Here is a 20,802-nt window from a genome sequence, read left to right as displayed (position 1 = left end):
GATGAGTTTTTCATCCTGAAATTGATTGAAACATTGTACCATCATATGCTGCCATAGTATAGTGTTAACAACATCTGTAAAGATGATATATGAGCATGACACTAAGGTTTTTCTATATTTCCCCCTTTATTGAAAAACTTCCATCATGCTTCTTTCTGAAAACAAAGGTCATTATAATATACCTCATTATATATTTGATTTGATGATATTTCAGTTAATAAATACCATTTAAGGTGTTAAGCTTCCTTTCTTTTTCAGCAGCAAAGTGAATTACAACTTTAAAGAACTTTATTACTTTATATTCATTTATTTTAAGTATAGATTTTAGATTTTTAAACAAATATGTTTAGAGCTTTTATATCTTTCAAGTTATTCAAATTATCCCCTCAGCAGGTATATAATGGCATCCAATTCCAATATCATGTTGGGGCTTTTGAGCAAGGGAGGAGGAACGCGAGCACCACCTTTCGCGCTGGCATTCCGGGATTTCCCTTTGTTTAGAGCTGGGAATCCTCCTTCCCCCTTTTGCACTTTTATTGTTTTTGGTTCAAATAAATATTCATGTTATTTTACTTGGCTCTATCTTTATTTTTTACATTGACCAGTAGCTGCCTCATTTCCCACCCTCGGCTTATACTCGAGTCAATAGTTTTTCCCAGTTTTTTGTGGTAAAATTAGGTGCCTCGGCTTATATTCGGGTCGGCTTATACTCGAGTATATACGGTACATTATAATTGAAAGCAACCAGGATCAGAATCTTTGATTCTGACTAGTGTTAAAAAAATACTCTTGTTTTTGAGACAGTTTATGCTGTCTCATGTATGCTGGAGAAAAAAAATGAGATGGGGGCAGGCAAGAGAATGTAGCATGATAATTTGTGTGTTGTTAGCTTTGTGCTTTAACTGATATTTTTGTCTTAGTTCAAATATGGTTCAATTATCTATAGTTCTTGAAGTGACAGTTGCTGAAGATGTAGGTGTGAAGCAAAGGCGGGGGGGGGAGAAGCTTGAGGTAGTGAAGTAGTAGAACTTGTGGCAAGAATGCAGGAGATCAAAAGCAACACAGAAATATAATATTCAGCTTGTAATTCAAAATCTTTTCTAAATTTGTGCAATTATTTGTGCACTATATTAATGAACATGGAGAGGAGAAATCTAAAACTACCTAGAACATGGATAACAGATACATGATTGGTGATCTTCTAGATTATGCAATTTAAACATATTTTATAGCCTTATAATAGTGATAAAATTCACGAAAGCATAGTGTAGTAATGGCAATATTTATATGGCATATGGCAATTCTATCTTCAGTCTGTTAAGGGTTGGAGAAGCATCAAAATAATTTCCTATCTAAATACATTTTGCTTCTACTTGTGATAGATTCTATGCAAGGTACATTTTTTTACTTTTGTAGATCTCTAGCATTAGAACAAATCATTTCTCATCCTCTTGTCAGAATAAAAATAAATATTTAGAAAGTAAACTAAAGTGGTCTCTCTCTTTTTTAGAAATACAGTAAGCAACTTGGGAACAATGAAACCAAAGAGCACTCAAAATGATTATAAGGAACAGAAATGCTGCCTGGAGAATTTTTGAAAATCCCATAGCTATTTTCACTGATATAAATAAACTATAAGTGCAACTTTCCCTAGGAATGGAGCTAACTCAATAGCGCAGCCCAAGTACTGCTCCTGTTTCATACTGCTGCAAAATGTTACATTAATTACAGAGGATATTAAAAAAGGAAAAATAATATTCACTTTATATGCTTGTGTTTAAGGAAACTCTATTTCATTCTGCTATAAATATGAAAATTGTGAGGAGATTTTAAATGCTTATTTATTCAATAACTTGCAGTAGAATCTCAGAATCTTTGATGACCCAGCTAAAAAGTTTTTTTAAAAAAAATAGAAAGGAGATATGGTATACTTTGTAGAGTGCAGTTTAATATAGCTTCCATATTAGGCTGGGAATTGCCTAAAACTAAGCAATTTCTAAACTCACAGAAGAATTTTATGAGCAAAAAACCCTCAAAAAGGCCAAATTCTTACAAATTAATTTAGTCTTAATTTTACAGCATTTTGTTTGGATAACTCTGTTGATCCTATCTTGCCAGAATAATAAACAACGTGTTTGATAATGTAGAAGATTCATCATTAAAATAAATATTGCATTACTTATGAAATCCTTAGGAACAGCGGTGCTATTTTATCACTTTTTAAAACAATCTTAAACTTTCACAGCCCTCTATATGGATTTGCTTCCAGTTTTGAAACTCCTTTAGTATATTGCTTAATATTTTAAAACTAGTTTACCTCAGGAAAAAGACCCTGATTTAAAAAAAAAAGTTAATAGCAGTCAGTTTAAGAAAAAGTCTATCTTTTTTTCTTAAACTGATAAAAGAGGTGTATGTTTCTAAAGGATCTTGGTTGGTGTGATACTTGTGATAACAGATACCATATATACTCGAATATAAGCCGATCCGAGTATAAGCCGAGGTCCCCAATTTTACCCCAAAAACTGGGGTAAACTGGGGACTCGAGTATAAGCCGAGGGTGGGAAATGAGGCACCTACCGGTTGGGGAAACCCTCCCTCCCTCAGCTGAGAAGGCTGGCGGCTCCCCGCCCGCCTCTCACTGCACCGCAGGGCTTCCCCGCGCCGTCGGTAAAATGTGAAAAAGAAAAAAAAAACTCGAGTATAAGCCGTATATACTCGAGTATAAGCCGAGGGGCTTAAAAAAAAAAACTCGAGTATAAGCCGTATAGACCCGAGTATAAGCCGAGGGGACGTTTTTCAGCACAAAAAACGTGCTGAAAAACTCGGCTTATACTCGAGTATATACGGTAATTACAAAAGTCATCTTTGGTTGCCAGTGTTCAGATGCCATAAGAAGAATTTTCAGCGGATGCTTGTTTTAGGCCCTCTTTTTTTAAAAATACATATACAGTATTCATCTATTTTATTCTTACAATTTCTTTTCTATCATGCTCTGAAAAATTATTGAACTTCCAAGATACTGTAGTAGGGGAATATGACACTGACCCACCAGTGCCACCTAGATGAAGATCTCAAACCTAATATTGGAAGATCCCAAATCTAAGATTGAAAGACATCAAACAAGATAGCATTTCACTGTTTTAGGTCCACATTCTAAAGCTGAGCTGGAAAAATTGATAACATGAAATTAAAATTTTAATTAACAGAGAATGAACCTCTTTTAAGTTACAGATAGTATTTAAATACAGTATGTTACTAAGTATACTAAGAACCAGTTAAACAAATTCAATGGAATGTTTATCCTTTCTCCTCTTGCAGCCTCAGTTACAGTCTTCCCCCCCCTCCTTTTCCTTCCCTTCCCTCCTCCTCCTCTCCACCTCCTAATTTCCAGAGGTTTAAATTAAATTCACAGAGCAGTGAAGGGGATTGTACACCAAAAACACAAAAATTATAGGGAACCATAAGTAGTTGTGCTTCCTGGTCCTCTGATGTGGCAGAACTAAAATTGAGAAGATACAGTATATGCAATTCCTTCTTCTTCATTTCCAAGCTGTCTGCTAGATTACTTCCAAATGTAATCAGAAACAGAAACATGACAAACAGCTCTTTAAAAAATAAAACACATTAGAAATGCTCATTCTTTTTCAAAGAGAAAATGTCTTTGAACAAGGACAGTGTGCTATTTTCTGAGCAATAAATTCAGAATGTGATTCTTTGTTTATCTTTGTTATTTATTTGCAGCCTCTTTTGCATTTTAACTAAGCTTATATACTCTGTTTTATTTGCAGAATAAACATCTACACTGTGCATAGTAATAAAAAAATAAGAACTTATAGTGATGGTGACTCATGAGCTAAGAAGAAAATTTGTATGCTTTCAGGCAAAGCAAATAAAACCTACTTGAGCGTGCCATCCTATTATTGTCTTGGACCAATTCTTAATAGATTATTGTGACTAAAGAATATTAGCAGTACTTTCTGATATTAATACATAATTTGAACACAGATATTGGAAACAATGGATTTTGAAATAGAAATAGTTGCAATGGTGAAATTAACTGTTTGCTTAGTGAAAGTAACTATATTTTATGTGATCCGGAAACCATTGTTAGATTTCTTACAAGATAAAGATATGAAATTTGAATCTGGGGTTTGAAGATTATCTTGGATTTGACTAAAAAAATATTGTAGCTCTTTAAATATAAGGTTATTTCTATTTGATAATTTACTATCTCTCAGATGAAATAAAAAGAAGAACATTTTATGAATACTGGCTTTTTAAAAATATATTAACTACCAGTACTTTAAAATATTTTATAGATTGGTATTATTTGTTTAATTTAGAGAAAGGTGGTTGTATTGTTAATATCGCTGTATTGGTTACATTTGTTTGATGTATACATTTTTGTCACTTTAATTTGTTTTGTCATTCTCTTTTCTCTTTAGTTTGTATTTTAATGTTTGATGTTGAAGTCTAATAAAGATATTATATAAAAATAATTGCAGATAGACATTAGTTTATACTCTGAAATTTACAATATTAACTAGTTCTTTTTTGAATTTGAATCCTACCTCTAGACATCTTATAAGACTTCTGCTTGGGAAGATGCACTTTGGTAGAGAGACTTGACTGTTTTGTTGTGGTTGTTGAATTGCCCAAATACCTAGCAACTCCAAAGAAATATGTTGCCCTCCCTTTTTTAATACAAAGAAATAAGTGTAATTCTTTTCATGGCATGCTATTTACATATTCCATGGTATCTGGTATAAATTAGCATTGATTAAGAGCAATAGGGATTTGGCAGCATATTGCAGTCTTTAAAGTTCATGAGTATAAGGGGAGTAAAAGAGATTACTTTTTATGAGAACTGGCTAGTATTACTATGATTCTTCTGTATTCCCTCTTTATCACCAGAACTCTTTTCAGAGAATCATGGGACTGAGCTTGTTTGATGTATGCTTTGCTTTTATAAACTTAAATGGAAAGAAGTGTATTAAAGCAAGAATATTAATATGCCACAATATAAATATTGCTATAAAAGGAAACTGCCTGATTGAAAACAAAAATTAAGCTGTGCAAAAGGAATGTAAATAGGATTGATAAATTTGACAGAAATTTATTTGATATACAAATATCAGAATGAGTGCCAGTCATCCTCCTCATTTCAATTTGTAATAAAACAAATTAATAACAAGAAGCCAGGGGAAAAGGTAAAGATTCCCCTTGCACATATGTGCTAGTCATTCCCGACTCTAGTGGATGGTGCTCATCTCCGTTTCAAAGCTGAAGAGTCAGTGCTGTCTGAAGACGTCTCCATGGTCATGTGGCCGGCATGACAAAATGCCAAAGGCACATGGAACGTTGTTACCTTCCCACCAAAGGTGGCCCCTATTTTTCTACTTGCATTTTTTACGTGCTTTCGAACTGCTAGGTTGGCAGAAGCTGGTACAAGTAACAGGAGCTCATCCTGTTATGCGGCACTAGGGATTCGAACCACTGAACTGCCGACCTTTCAATTGACAAGCTCAACGTCTTAGCCATTGAGCCACCACATCCCCAGGGACTGCACAAAACAATATTCCATATATAAGGGAATAATATAGAAGAATTCAGACAAACTTGTCAATGAATTTAAGTTTATTTTTAACCAAAGAAAGAATCTCATATTTTATAGTCAAGGCAGCTGTTCAGTTCTGTTTTGGAATAACTATGAAGAACAGGAGGAAAGCCATTAATAAAACAACAGTCAGATAAAAGAGTCCAAACTGTAACATGAGAAAATATCTCAGATAAACCCAGGGGTGAAATGCTCCCGGTTCGGACCGGTTCGTGCGATCCGGTAGCAATGGGAGCAGGTAGTTCAGAGAACTGGTAGCAAAAATCCCTGCCCCTCGCACTGCCCACGCCTTGCTGTTCCTCTTTTCTGTCCCTGAAGCTCTCGGTGGTGATATAGCTGCAAACGGCCTTAAATGACTGCCGCTGCACTTCAAAGGGCCACACTACAGCTGATCAGTGCTATTTTTAAAGAAGGTAGACCGGTGCCTGTCAAAAAAAGGCACTTTGTTGTGTCCTCGCACCTACGACCGGTTGCAGCCAGGATGACTCACGACCAATCAGAGTGCTTGAAGCGCCGGCAACCGAAAGAGCGGGAAGCCGAGGGAGTTCCTATTGGCTGGCGTTTGACAGCTAGCTAGCCGGGGTGCTGAAGTCCTGTCAGCGGTTATTTTAGTTCAGTTCTGTGTATTCCAGCTCCGTTAGAGCCGTGTATTTTTCCTTCCTGTTGTTCGTGAATAAAGGAGAGGTCTGTTTGAACTGGCGGTCTGTAAGTCCTCTTAATATTTAATACTGGCGACGAGGGTTTGGGAACGCCAACCCGAGTTTTTTTGCCACTCGAAATTGGTTATTGTGCCATTCACGTTAGGATCTGTCACCTCACAGCTTCCTCATGGCGAACAATTTGCCGATTTTTCGCCATTCGTCCCGTCAGCTGAATTGTGGGACGTGTATGTTGAAACGTTTGGATGTTTTCTCCTTGCTAACAATTTATCTGACCTTCCCCGGCCAGGAAGCTTGGATATTTTTGAGTTCTTGCGGCAGCGACGTTTTTTCAACGGCACGTACCCTTGCTTTTCCACAACTGGTATCCGATCTCTCCTGGGACACTTTAATAGAGAAACTGCGGGCACATTACACCCCAGCGCCGTGCCGAATTGCCCAGCGACATGCCTTTCGTCGCTGCGCACAAACGGAAGGACAGACTGTCACCGACTTTGTCGCTTTGCTGCGAGCTGCCGCTCTCCACTGCGGTTTTGAGGCCCTCGAGAACATGTTGCTGGATCAATTTGTATACGGCCTCAAGGACTTAAAGCTCCAGCGCCGTTTACTGGCGCGAAGGGACTTAACCCTCAAGTCTGCTGTGGAAGAGGCTGAAGCGGCTGAGATGGCAGAGAGGTCTTCCGCTGAGCTCCAGCGCGCCCAAATGAGACCGGCAAGCAGTGGACAGCCACTGTTTGTGCATTATGGGGACTCCGTTCCAGACGAGTTCCCAGAAGATGGCGAGGACATCCGTTGCCTTAACATGACACCTAGACGGCAGGGCGGCCCCATGACTTATTGCCCGACCTCCCAATGCCTAGGTTGCAGCGGCGACCATGCCAGGGATGACTGTAGGTTCAGGACGGCCGTTTGCCGTCGCTGCGGGAGACGTGGTCACCTGGCCAGGGTCTGCAGGGCCACCATGCCAACCCAAGGACCTGCCCGCCAACCGGCCAAGCCGCGGGGAGGATTCCGGCCACAAACTCCACGCCGAGGGAATTCTTCCGCTGTGGCCCATTGTGAGGAGGAAGTCTTCGTTAACTATGCTTTTCCCGTAGATCCCGCTAATAAATTGTACATCTCCGTTCGTCTAGAGGGAGCACCGTGCACCATGGAAGTGGATACAGGGTCATCCCGTTCGCTTATCTCCTGGGCCACGTTGAAACGCCTTTTGCCAAATGTCTCCAAGACCGGGTTGCAACCCTGCTCTGTCATCTTGCGTGACTATCAAGGGGGGGGGGGGGCAATTCCAACGATGGGAGTTGGTACCTTCAGGGTATCATATCGTAACTTTGATGGCCGACTGCCCATTATTGTTGCTAAGAGTGACCTACCCTGCCTTTTGGGGTTAGATTGGTTTGCTGCCCTAGATCTGAATGTTACCGGGATCCACAGCACAAGCCAGGAGGTGTCTTCCCAATTGGCTATAGAGTTCGCTGATGTTTTCGACGAACATCTGGGTAAATACAGAGGATCTCCTATTTCCCTAAGTTTAGACCCACAGGTTACACCCATTCGCCTCAAACCGAGGCGAGTTCCTTTGGCCTTGAGGCCCAAGGTGGATGAACAGCTGGATAAATTGATAGAGCAAGGGGTATTGGTTCCAATAGACCACTCAAAATGGGAAACACCTATCGTAATTCCCCTTAAGCCCGACGGATCCGTGAGGATCTGTGCGGACTATAAGGGAACGATCAACAAAGCTCTTCAGCATAATCCTTATCCACTGCCGGTGGTCCAACACCTCTTACACTCCCTGGGGCGGGGCCGTGTGTTTGCCAAATTAGATATGGCCCAAGCGTATCAACAGCTTCCGGTGGATGATGAGACTGCATTAGCGCAGACTATCGTCACGCACCGGGGTGCTTTCAAATGCACACGACTCCAATTCGGAGTTAGTGTCGCCCCAGGAATCTTCCAGAGTCTCATGGAACGCTTGCTCCAGGGGATTCAGGGTCGTCCCTTACTTTGATGACGTATTGATTTCGGCTATTGACATGCCCGAATTGGTCACCAAAGTAAGGGAAGTATTAGTCCGTTTCCGAAGAGCCGGATTAAAACTAAAAAAGGGCAAGTGCAAAATAGGAGTACCCCAAGTAGAATTCCTGGGGTTTTTAGTGGATGCTCAGAGCATCCACCCACGGCCACCAAAATAGCAGCAATCCAGAATGCCCCTCGCCATCTAATAAGGCAGAACTCCAATCATTCTTGGGGCTTCTAAATTTCTCTGTGATATTTTTGCCCCATAAGGCCACCATCGCAGAGCCACTCCACCGCCTGTTAGACGCTGAGGCACCTTGGGTCTGGGACCGAAATGCAGCAGCATCTTTTGCCGCTGTCAAACAGCTCCTCACTTCATCCGCCGTGTTAGTACAGTACGATGAGCGCCTACCTTTGTCGTTAACCTGTGACGCCTCGCCCTGCGGCGTCGGGGCTGTCCTTAGTCATATTCTTCCAAACGGAAGAGAAGCTCCTTTGGCATTTTACTCACGCACCCTTTCCTCAGCTGAACGCAACTACAGTCAGCTGGATAGAGAGGCGCTTGCAATAGTAGCGGGTATCAAGCGTTTCCATGATTACCTGTATGGTCGTTTTTTTTTGCTGATCACAGACCATAAGCCCCTTTTGGGGTTGCTGGCCGGTGACAGGCCATCTCCCCAAATTTTGTCCCCCCGAATGTCACGCTGGATTGAGTTCCTGGCAGCCTATTCGTATCGGCTATTACATAGACCAGGAAGGGATATTAGCCATGCTGACGCACTGAGTCGTTGTCCTTGCCCATCTCAATTTCTGACCCGGCCCGTCCTGGCCCGTTCTCCTGATAGAAGAGTCCGGCTGCCCGCTCTCTGCGAGATATCTGCAGGAGTCGAGGAAGGACTCCGTGGTGGCGCAAGTCTTGGATTGGGTTCGCAGGGGTTGGCGGATCGAGAGGTGCAACCAGAATACCTACCATACATTGCAGGCGGAACGAGCTGTCTACCCAAGCCGGTTGTTTATTATGGGGTAGCCGGTCGTAGTTCCAGTGTCCCTAAGGCCACAAATACTAACGTGCCTACATGCAGCTCACCCGGGATAGGGCGCATGAAGGCCCTGGGACGGCTTCGTGTGGTGGCCAAATTAGACCAGGAAATAGAGACATGGGTAGGTCGATGTCACACTTGTCAGTTGTCCCGGGCGGCGCCTGGGGCACCGGTCCAAGACTGGGAGACACCCAGAGGGCCATGGGCAGGATCCACGTAGATCTCGCTGGCCCCTTCCAAGGACGGACGTTTATCATTATAGTGGATGCTTACTCTAAGTGGGTGGAGTTGTTCCTAATGACCTCCACCACGGCTGAGTCCGTTATTAGAATATTAGACAAACTGTTCACTACCCATGGGCTGCCAGATGTTATGGTAACGGATAATGGGCCCCAATTTTCTGCGGCAGCATTTCAAGTGTATTTAGCGAGTTTGGGCATCAGACATGCTCCCGTGGCGCCGTCCCACCCGGCGGAAGCGGCCTTGCAGAACAAGCCGTCCGGTCAGCAAAGGAAGCGTTGGGACGATTGGGCACTTCTGATTGGCAGCAGAAAGTCAATCAGTATTTGCTGGCCCAACACACTACCCCATGCCAACTGACAAACCAGACTCCCGCAGAATTGCTGATGGGCGCCGTCTTAGAACCATACTGGATAGGCTACACCCTCTTATCGCCTGAGCGGGTTCCAGGACTGGGGGCCAGACTAGGCAGTTTACCCTGGGGATCCAGTATATGCACAGTGTTTTGGGGAACGGAGAAGTGGCTACCTGGGGCGTGGTTCACTTATCTGGGCCGTATTCTTATAGGGTCCAACTGGCAGGCGGCCGCATCTGGAGCGCCACATTAATCAACTAAGGCGTCGCCTGGCCACCGATGGGAAAACCAATCAACAGTGAGGCCTCAACAAGGCGTTTTCCCGGCCGACAGAGTTTTGAGACAGACACCTGCAGACCTCGACTGACCCTTTTGTTCCCAGGGTATCCCAGCCAATAGTGATGACCCGGCGCCCAATTTGGCACCACAAGCAGAATATGCATCTCAAAGCACTTCACGGAGCTCCCAGCAATCCAGAAAGACACAATATCGGAAGTCCTACCTGGCGATACTTCCGGCCGGCTGCAAATGGGCGCTGTCCATTGGCGGAGACGTCTGTTCAAGACAAGGACAGTCAAGTGCCTTCCTCTCCTCCGCCGCAGGTTGTACTCAGGCGTTCCAATCGTGGCCGTCGTCAGCCAGCTTACTTGGCTGACTATGACTGCGCGATCCGAGGGTGAGGGTGTTGTGTCCTCGCACCTACGACCGGTTGCAGCCAGGATGACTCACGACCAATCAGAGTGCTTGAAGCGCCGGCAACCGAAAGAGCGGGAAGCCGAGGGAGTTCCTATTGGCTGGCGTTTGACAGCTAGCTAGCCGGGGTGCTGAAGTCCTGTCAGCGGTTATTTTAGTTCAGTTCTGTGTATTCCAGCTCCGTTAGAGCCGTGTATGTTTTATCTTCCTGTTGAGCCTGAATAAAGGAGAGGTCTGTTTGAACTAGCTGTCCGTAAGTTCTCTTGATACTTAACACTGGCGACGAGGGTTAGGGAACGCCAACCCGAGTTTTTTTTTGCTGCTCGAAATCGATTATTGTGCCGCTCACGTTAGGATCTGTCACCTCACAGCTCTCCTCATGGCGAACAATTTGCCGATTTTCTCGCCATTCGTCCCGTCAGCTGAATTGTGGGACGTGTATGTTGAACATTTCGGATGCTTTCTCCTTGCTAACAATTTATCTGACCTCTCCCCGGCCAGAAAGCTTGGATATTTTTTGAGTTCTTGCGGCAGCGACGTTTTTTCAACGGCACGTACCCTTGCTTTTCCACAACTGGTATCCAATCTCTCCTGGGACACTTTAATAGAGAAGCTGCGGGCACATTACGCCCCAGCGCCGTGCCGAATTGCCCAGCGACATGCCTTTCGTCGCTGCGCGCAAACTGAGGGACAGACTGTCACCGACTTTGTCGCTTTGCTGCGAGCTGCCGCTCTCCACTGCGGTTTTGAGGCCCTCGAGAACATGTTGCTGGATCAATTTGTATACGGCCTCAAGGACTTAAAGCTCCAGCGCCGTTTACTGGCGCGAAGGGACTTAACCCTCAAGTCTGCTGTGGAAGAGGCTGAAGCGGCTGAGATGGCAGAGAGGTCTTCCGCTGAGCTCCAGCGCGCCCAAATGAGACCGGCAAGCAGTGGACAGCCACTGTTTGTGCATTATGGGGACTCCGTTCCAGACGAGTTCCCAGAAGATGGCGAGGACATCCGTTGCCTTAACATGACACCTAGACGGCAGGGCGGCCCCATGACTTATTGCCCGACCTCCCAATGCCTAGGTTGCAGCGGCGACCATGCCAGGGATGACTGTAGGTTCAGGACGGCCGTTTGCCGTCGCTGCGGGAGACGTGGTCACCTGGCCAGGGTCTGCAGGGCCACCATGCCAACCCAAGGACCTGCCCGCCAACCGGCCAAGCCGCGGGGAGGATTCCGGCCACAAACTCCACGCCGAGGGAATTCTTCCGCTGTGGCCCATTGTGAGGAGGAAGTCTTCGTTAACTATGCTTTTCCGTGGTCCAGCTAATAAATTGTACATCTCCGTTCGTCTAGAGGAGCACCGTGCACCATGGAAGTGGATACAGGGTCATCCCGTTCGCTTATCTCCTGGACCACGTTGAAACGCATTTTGCCAAATGTCTCCAAGACCGGGTTGCAACCCTGCTCTGTCATCTTACGTGACTATCAAGGGGGGGCAATTCCAACGATGGGAGTTGGTACCTTCAGGGTATCATATCGTAACTTTGATGGCCGACTGCCCCTTATTGTTGTTAAGAGTGACCTACCCTGCCTTTTGGGGTTAGATTGGTTTGCTGCCCTAGATCTGAATGTTACCGGGATCCACTACACCAGCCGGGAGGGGTCTTCCCAATTGGCTATAGAGTTCGCTGATGTTTTGACGAACATCTGGGTAAATACAAAGGATCTCCTATTTCCCTAAGTTTAGACCCACAGGTTACACCCATTCGCCTCAAACCGAGGCGAGTTCCTTTGGCCTTGAGGCCCAAGGTGGATGAACAGCTGGATAAATTGATAGAGCAAGGGGTATTGGTTCCAATAGACCACTCAAAATGGGAAACACCTATCGTAATTCCCCTTAAGCCCGACGGATCCGTGAGGATCTGTGCGGACTATAAGGGAACGATCAACAAAGCTCTTCAGCATAATCCTTATCCACTGCCGGTGGTCCAACACCTCTTACACTCCCTGGGGCGGGGCCGTGTGTTTGCCAAATTAGATATGGCCCAAGCGTATCAACAGCTTCCGGTGGATGATGAGACTGCATTAGCGCAGACTATCGTCACGCACCGGGGTGCTTTCAAATGCACACGACTCCAATTCGGAGTTAGTGTCGCCCAGGAATCTTCCAGAGTCTCATGGAACGCTTGCTCCATGGGATTCAGGGTCGTCCTTACTTTGATGACGTATTGATTTCGCTATTGACATGCCCGAATTGGTCACCAAAGTAAGGGAAGTATTATCCGTTCGAGCGGATTAAAACTAAAAAAGGGCAAGTGCAAAATAGGAGTACCCCAAGTAGAATTCCTGGGGTTTTTAGTGGATGCTCAGGGCATCCACCCCACGGCCACCAAAATAGCAGCAATCCAGAATGCCCCTACGCCATCTAATAAGGCAGAACTCCAATCATTCTTGGGGCTTCTAAATTTCTACGCGATATTTTTGCCCCATAAGGCCACCATCGCAGAGCCACTCCACCGCCTGTTAGACGCTGAGGCACCTTGGGTCTGGGACCGAAATGCAGCAGCATCTTTTGCCGCTGTCAAACAGCTCCTCACTTCATCCGCCGTGTTAGTACAGTACGATGAGCGCCTACCTTGTCGTTGACATGTGATGCCTCGCCCTGCGGCATCGGGGCTGTCCTTAGTCATATTCTTCCGAATGGAAGAGAAGCTCCTTTGGCATTTTCCTCACGCACCCTTTCCTCAGCTGAACGCAACTACAGTCAGCTGGATAGAGAGGCGCTTGCAATAGTAGCGGGTATCAAGCGTTTCCATGATTACCTGTATGGTCGGTTTTTTTTGCTGATCACAGACCATAAGCCCCTTTTGGGGTTGCTGGCCGGTGACCGGCCATCTCCCCAAATTTTGTCCCCCCGAATGTCACGCTGGATTGAATTCCTGGCAGCCTATTCGTATCGGCTATTACATAGACCAGGAAGGGATATTAGCCATGCTGACGCACTGAGTCGTTGTCCTTTGCCCCTCTCAATTTCTGACCCGGCCCCGTCCTGGCCCGTTCTCCTGATAGAAGAGTCCGGCTGCCCGCTCTCTGCACTAGATATCTGCAGGGAGTCGAGAAAGGACTCCGTGGTGGTGCAAGTCCTGGATTGGGTTCGCAGGGGTTGGCCGGATAGAGATGTGCAACCAGAGTACCTGCCATACATTCGCAGGCGGAACGAGCTGTCTACCCAAGCCGGTTGTTTATTGTGGGGTAGCCGGGTCGTAGTTCCAGTGTCCCTAAGGCCACAAATACTAACGTGCCTACATGCAGCTCACCCGGGGATTGGACGCATGAAGGCCCTGGGACGAAGCTACGTTTGGTGGCCAAACTTAGATATGGCCCAAGCGTACCAACAGCTTCCGGTGGATGATGAGACTGCATTAGCGCAGACGATCGTCACGCACCGGGGTGCTTTCAAATGCACACGACTCCAATTCGAGTTAGTGTCGCCCAGGAATCTTCCAGAGTCTCATGGAACGCTTGCTCCATGGGATTCAGGGTCGTCCTTACTTTGATGACGTATTGATTTCGCTATTGACATGCCCGAATTGGTCACCAAAGTAAGGGAAGTATTATCCGTTCGGAGAACCGGATTAAAACTAAAAAGGGCAAGTGCAAAATAGGAGTACCCCAAGTAGAATTCCTGGGGTTTTAGTGGATGCTCAGGGCATCCACCCCACCAAGATAGCAGCAATCCAAAATGCCCCTACGCCATCCAATAAGGCAGAACTCCAATCATTCTTGGGGCTTCTAAATTTTTACGCGACATTTTTGCCCCATAAGGCCACTATCGCAGAGCCACTCCACCGCCTGTTAGACGCTGAGGCACCCTGGGTCTGGGACCGGAATGCAGCAGCATCTTTTGCCGCTGTCAAACAGCTCCTCACTTCATCCGCCGTTTTAGTACAGTACGATGAGCGCCCACCCTTGTCATTGACATGTGACGCCTCGCCCTGCGGCATCGGGGCTGTCCTTAGTCATATTCTTCCGAATGGAAGAGAAGCTCCTTTGGCATTTTACTCACGCACCCTTTCCTCAGCTGAACGCAACTACAGTCAGCTGGATAGAGAGGCGCTTGCCATAGTAGTGGGCATCAAGCGTTTCCATGATTACTTGTATGGTCGGTTTTTTTTGCTGGTCACAGACCATAAGCCCCTTTTGGGGTTGCTGGCCGGTGACCGGCCATCTCCCCAAATTTTGTCCCCCCGAATGTCACGCTGGATTGAATTCCTGGCAGCCTATTTGTATCGGCTATTACATAGACCAGGAAGGGATATTAGCCATGCTGACGCACTGAGTCGTTGTCCTTTGCCCCTCTCAATTTCTGACCCGGCCCCGTCCTGGCCCGTTCTCCTGATAGAAGAGTCTGGCTGCCCGCTCTCTACACTAGATATCTGCAGGGAGTCGAAAAAGGACTCTGTGGTGGCGCAAGTCCTGGATTGGGTTCGCAGGGGTTGGCCGGATAGAGATGTGCAACCAGAGTACCTGCCATACATTCGCAGGCGGAACGAGCTGTCTACCCAAGCCGGTTGTTTATTGTGGGGTAGCCGGGTCGTAGTTCCAGTGTCCCTAAGGCCGCAAATACTAACGTGCCTACATGCAGCTCACCCAGGGATTGGACGCATGAAGGCCCTGGGACGAAGCTACGTTTGGTGGCCAAACTTAGACCGGGAAATAGAGACATGGGTAGGTAGATGTCACACTTGTCAGCTGTCCCGGGCGGCGCCCCCTGGGGCACCGGTCCAAGACTGGGAGACACCCAGAGGGCCATGGGCAAGGATCCACGTAGATCTCGCTGGCCCCTTCCAAGGACGGACTTTTATCATTATAGTGGATGCTTACTCTAAGTGGGTGGAGTTGTTCCTAATGACCTCCACCACGGCTGAGTCCGTTATTAGAATATTAGACAAACTGTTCACTACCCATGGGCTGCCAGATGTTATGGTAACGGATAATGGGCCCCAATTTTCTGCGGCAGCATTTCAAGTGTATTTAGCGAGTTTGGGCATCAGACATGCTCCCGTGGCGCCGTTCCACCCGGCCGGAAACGGCCTTGCAGAACGAGCCGTACGGTCAGCAAAGGAAGCGTTGGGACGATTGGGCACTTCTGATTGGCAGCAGAAAGTCAATCAGTATTTGCTGGCCCAACACACTACCCCATGCCAACTGACAAACCAGACTCCCGCAGAATTGCTGATGGGCCGCCGTCTTAGAACCATACTGGATAGGCTACACCCCTCTTATACGCCTGAACGGGTTCCAGGACTGGGGGGCCAGACTAGGCAGTTTACCCTGGGGGATCCAGTATATGCACAGTGTTTTGGGGGAACGGAGAAGTGGCTACCTGGGAACGTGGTTCACTTATCTGGGCCGTATTCTTATAGGGTCCAACTGGCAGACGGCCGCATCTGGAGACGCCACATTAATCAACTAAGGCGTCGCCTGGCCACCGATGGGAAAACCAATCAACAGTGAGGCCTCAACAAGATGTTTTCCCGGCCGACAGAGTTTTTGAGACAGACACCTGCAGACCTCACGACTGACCCTTTGTTCCCAGGGGTATCCCAGCCAATAGTGATGACCCGCCCAATTTGGCACCACAAGCAGAATATGCATCTCAAAGCACTTCACCGGAGCTCCCAGCAATCCAGAAAGACACAATATCGGAAGTCCTACCTGACGATACTTCCGGCCGGCTGCAAATGGGCGCTGTCCATTGGCGGAGACGTCCATTCAGTACAAGGACAGTCAGGTGCCTTCCAGTTCTCCGCCGCAGGTTGTACTCAGACGTTCCAGTCGTAGCCGTTGTCAGCCAGCTTACTTGGCTGACTATGACTGCGCGATCCGAGGGGTGAGGGGTGTTGTGTCCTCGCACCTACGACCGGTTGCAGCCAGGATGACTCACGACCAATCAGAGTGCTTGAAGCGCCGGCAACCGAAAGAGCGGGAAGCCGAGGGAGTTCCTATTGGCTGGCGTTTGACAGCTAGCTAGCCAGGGTGCTGAAGTCCTGTCAGCGGTTATTTTAGTTCAGTTCTGTGTATTCCAGCTCCGTTAGAGCCGTGTATGTTTTATCTTCCTGTTGAGCCTGAATAAAGGAGAGGTCTGTTTGAACTAGCTGTCCGTAAGTTCTCTTGATACTTAACACACTTGATAGACCGGGGCCTCTCACTAAAAGGCAATTGGTAGACCGGGGCCTCCCAAGTTTTGTATACTTTATTATTTTTATTATTTATTATTATTGACCATGCCCATTCAGTCACCTGACCACCAAGCCACACCCACCAATTAAGCCACACCCACAGAACCGGTAGGGAAATTTTTTAGATTTCACCCCTGGATAAACCCCTCCCTAACTCTCATTAAGCTAAAGGCAGGGATGGAGGAAATACATTCAGACTTGCAAGATTCAGTTATCATAGTCTTATAATAAAACTAGTATAGCCTGCTTGACTCTGGTCAAGTCTACCTTGAAGAGCTGACAAATTTTAAGAAGAAAAAAATTGAGAATTGAGACTGAGAAAACTCTTTGATGTATAAAGTGAATTTATAATTATACTATATTTTACTACTATCCCAATTTTGGTTAAGATTCAGCTGTTAAAAAATAGTATTCATGCTAGAGTGTGTATCCTGAGATCCACTGGTTGTCTAAACTTAATTTCAAACTTGGTTCCTTGGGGTTCCAATCTAGTTGAGTCCCTATCTTTATTTGTGAGAAACAGCAGGGTTTGATTTTAACATAACTTACTGTTTAGTGTAATGTATCTTAATGCTTGGCCCCTGTTCTTTTGTAATGTGTTATAGAAGGGAAAAGGACATTTCAGTTGATTGCAGCAGTCAAATTCAGCACAAAAAGCTGCCTTGATTATCAGTGTATTTCTGGTATTCCCCTCCCCCCAAAAAATCCAATTTGCCATTTATTTTCCATTGAGTATCACAAAAGTCAGTGATGGCAAACTTACACATGCATTTCAAACATGGCATGCCATGATATTCTGGGTGACATGCCAGCGTTCTCCAAAACCCAACAACTATTTTTAAAAGCATGCCTTGTTCTTGCACAATTTTGGTAGGCTGTGGAGTCTCACGTCCTTCAGACGCTGTGGAAGCCATGATGCCTTCACAGCTTCCAAAATTGAGTGAGGATAGGGTCTGCATAGGCTGTAGAGGAGCATTCTCCGAAGTCACTTCAAGAACAAAGGCCTTGTGCAACCCAGAGAAAAATCAGATAGGCCTTTCTGAGTAGCAGTAATTGACAGCAAGGCTGGGCCCGAACTGGAGGCCTAGGCCTTGAGTTTCAACCCTACAGCCACCTACTCAAAAAGGTTGCCTCACACTGTTCCCCAAGCAAGGTATGATTGCCCCCATGGACTAGCACTCCTCAGATCTCAACAAAAAGAGATCACTGCCTGAAGGTAAACTGCATGCAGCAGATCTGGGGAGTGCTGGTCCATGGGGGCAATCATACCTTGCTTGGAGCCTAGGCCTTCACTTCAGGCCCAGCTTCAGCATTGCTGTCAAGTGCCACTGCTCAGAAGGGCCTAGATATGGGTTGAGGGATAGTGAATTGTTTCTCTTTTGATTAGAGGGACGGGTGTAACACACCAGAAGAGTGAAATTGTTTTTTGAATTTTTGCCACATTGAGGCCAAAAGGTTTGCCATCCCTGACATATGTAATATTTCAGCCATATTATTTAGATATATCTATTGTAGTTGCACAATTGTAAAGTTCCTTTAGGATTTATAAAATTTATCCATTTACACCAATAATTCAGAGCTTTTCTTTTAAGAAAGGCTTTTAATCTTTAAGTATATACCCAGAATGGATAAGCTCACATCTAGTGATTATGTCAGAGTGTGATCTTGAAAATTATTGCTATACTTTTTTTAAATCATTGTTTGACCTTGTACTGAAAAATAATAAAACTTATTTTTACTCCAGTTTCAGAATGTGAATGAATTACATTCTATGTCATCTAAATTTAGTAAGCCTATACTTATGCTACATGATTTATGCCAAGAATGGAGAAACTAAAAAAGATCCTTTAGAAATGAATTACATCATTATGAGTTTCATAGCATATTTTAAAACTAAAATATTGCACAATATATCTCTCATATATGGAAAATATTTTAATAACAAGTGTCCAGGGGCCGTTAACTGTGTTTATTTGATTATGTCATATCATTAACTCTTAGCAATCGTAAAGTAGATGTTTTCAATGAAGATATGTTCCTAGTCTTGACTTTCAATAGTGCATTCATCCTCATGCTTGCTTGGCATATACTTTATCCAAAAAGCTAGCCTTTTTATTTCAGCTACAAGTAATGGTTTATAGATATAATTTAGATTCAGCAAAACCTTTCCTGCAAAACTGGCCTTTTTTGTATTGGTAGATAACTATGTTGGCCAAGACACTATTATTCAGCTCAAGGAACTTGAGGTGTTATAGTAAGTATGTATGAATAAAATCTGCGCAGAAATATTAATATATGTTGATAAGACTGAACCCTGGGATTTGTCTTGAGTTCAAAGAGTTCAGAATTGTTTAGGATTAAATGAATGGAATACCTTTTTCTACTGAAATGAACAAATGAGGAAAGTAATCAGTTGTGCTCATAGATGTAACAGCTTTGTTTTTCTTGTAGGAATTCAAGATTTTCCAGAAAATATAAAGTGCTGTAAGTGTTTAACAATAATTGAAGCAAGTGTCAATCCTATTTCTAAGTAAGTGTTCATCAGTGGAATTTTTTCTCTGCTTCTTTTATGTATGCAGGGTTTAACAGATGCCAATCTTTGGTGAAGATATATCATATGGACAGAGCAGACATATTTTATAACAAAGATAGAAATACGAATGTGGCAGCACATTTGCATGTTGCTACAAAGTTTATCTTGAAATCATTTATTTGTCATTTATAATTTAGATGATAGGGAAGAATATGGGTAGTTCACATACACCCTACAAAGGGTCTTGCTTATGTGCAAGCTTGTAAATTAATATGAACATTCTAGCATGCATCAAACATTCATCTTTGGTTGCCCTTGTTTTAAAAACAGCAAATAAAATCTAGTAAATGTATCAGATGAGTTGTCTCAATAATACAATTCTATTTAGTGTGAAGCAGGATTTCTAATTCATCAGGTTAAAAACAGACATGAATTTTTAAAAAACATAGTTCTGGAAATGTGAAAAACCTAATTTTCCAGAAGAGTTTACATTAAAGTGGGAGAAGAAGCTCTGTTTTATAATTGGTGCTTGAACCAATGATATTTGACACCCCTATTTCTTAACAGCTGGTTTTGTTCTTCAATTACATCTCTTTTAATACTTGTTATGAAGCATCTGTGACAAGATCTACAGCACCATCCCTAAAATGCTTTAGAATGGCATCGAAGTGATGATACTAATAAAATTATATGTAACAATAAAAATAAGCCCACTGAGTTGAGCTTGATTTGTGGAGACTTCATGTCTAAGTCCATGTAATTTTCTTGAGAACAGTATGCAAGTAGTTTATTCCTTTGAGATATTTTTTTTCAGCTTTCCAATCCAACCTATAACCCTGATATAGGCTAGTAGTCCCCTATCCAGATTCAGTCCTCCTTGGCTTTTCGAAATCCAATTAGATTGGGGCTGTCACTTAGTTGGGCTGTATGTAATAGTAAGGTTCACTTACAAAGATTGTGACACTGAGGGAACAAATACATTGGCTAAGGCTGTAGTTTTATAACATTGTAAACCTGTGGAATACAATTGAGCTTTGTCCCAATTAGTATTCAGGATTACCAAATTTTCTATAAAAATTTGAATGGACAAATCATGGCATATACTTTTTCTGGACAGACTATAAACAAAGATTATCCCAAGAATAATAAATTGGCATATTTGTTGAAAAATAGTTGCCATTCCCTTAATTACAAAGAAATACAGACTGCAAGACAGCAATGTTTACTTTGAAAAGATGTAATTCACCAATGATAGGATATAATACTTGGAAATGAGAACAGTGATAGATGTAGCTAAAGAGCTATGGTTTATAGTACTTACTATCTTGTTTGGAAATTTTTACATTTTTTTGTGTTTATCTTATTTGGTTTATTTATGCTTTTGTTAATAAATTATGCATTAAAATACTCATA

At 44.3% G+C, this 20,802-nt stretch overlaps 1 protein-coding gene across 2 annotated transcripts in view; it reads left to right on the top strand.

Annotated features, from left to right (window-relative positions):
* LRRC7 (leucine rich repeat containing 7) overlaps positions 1 to 20,802 on the top strand; it is a 225,510-nt gene that overhangs the window by 97,814 nt on the left and 106,894 nt on the right. For both annotated transcript variants that reach the window (XM_058176360.1, XM_058176361.1), the window contains one exon: positions 19,308 to 19,386. In XM_058176360.1, coding sequence (XP_058032343.1) covers positions 19,308 to 19,386 — 79 coding nt within the window. The remainder of the gene's footprint in view (positions 1 to 19,307; positions 19,387 to 20,802) is intronic.

This window comes from Ahaetulla prasina, chromosome 3 (genome assembly GCF_028640845.1).
Source record: "Ahaetulla prasina isolate Xishuangbanna chromosome 3, ASM2864084v1, whole genome shotgun sequence".
In the NCBI taxonomy this organism is placed as follows: Eukaryota; Metazoa; Chordata; class Lepidosauria; order Squamata; family Colubridae; genus Ahaetulla; species Ahaetulla prasina.
This window is presented reverse-complemented; position numbering and strand designations above follow the sequence as displayed.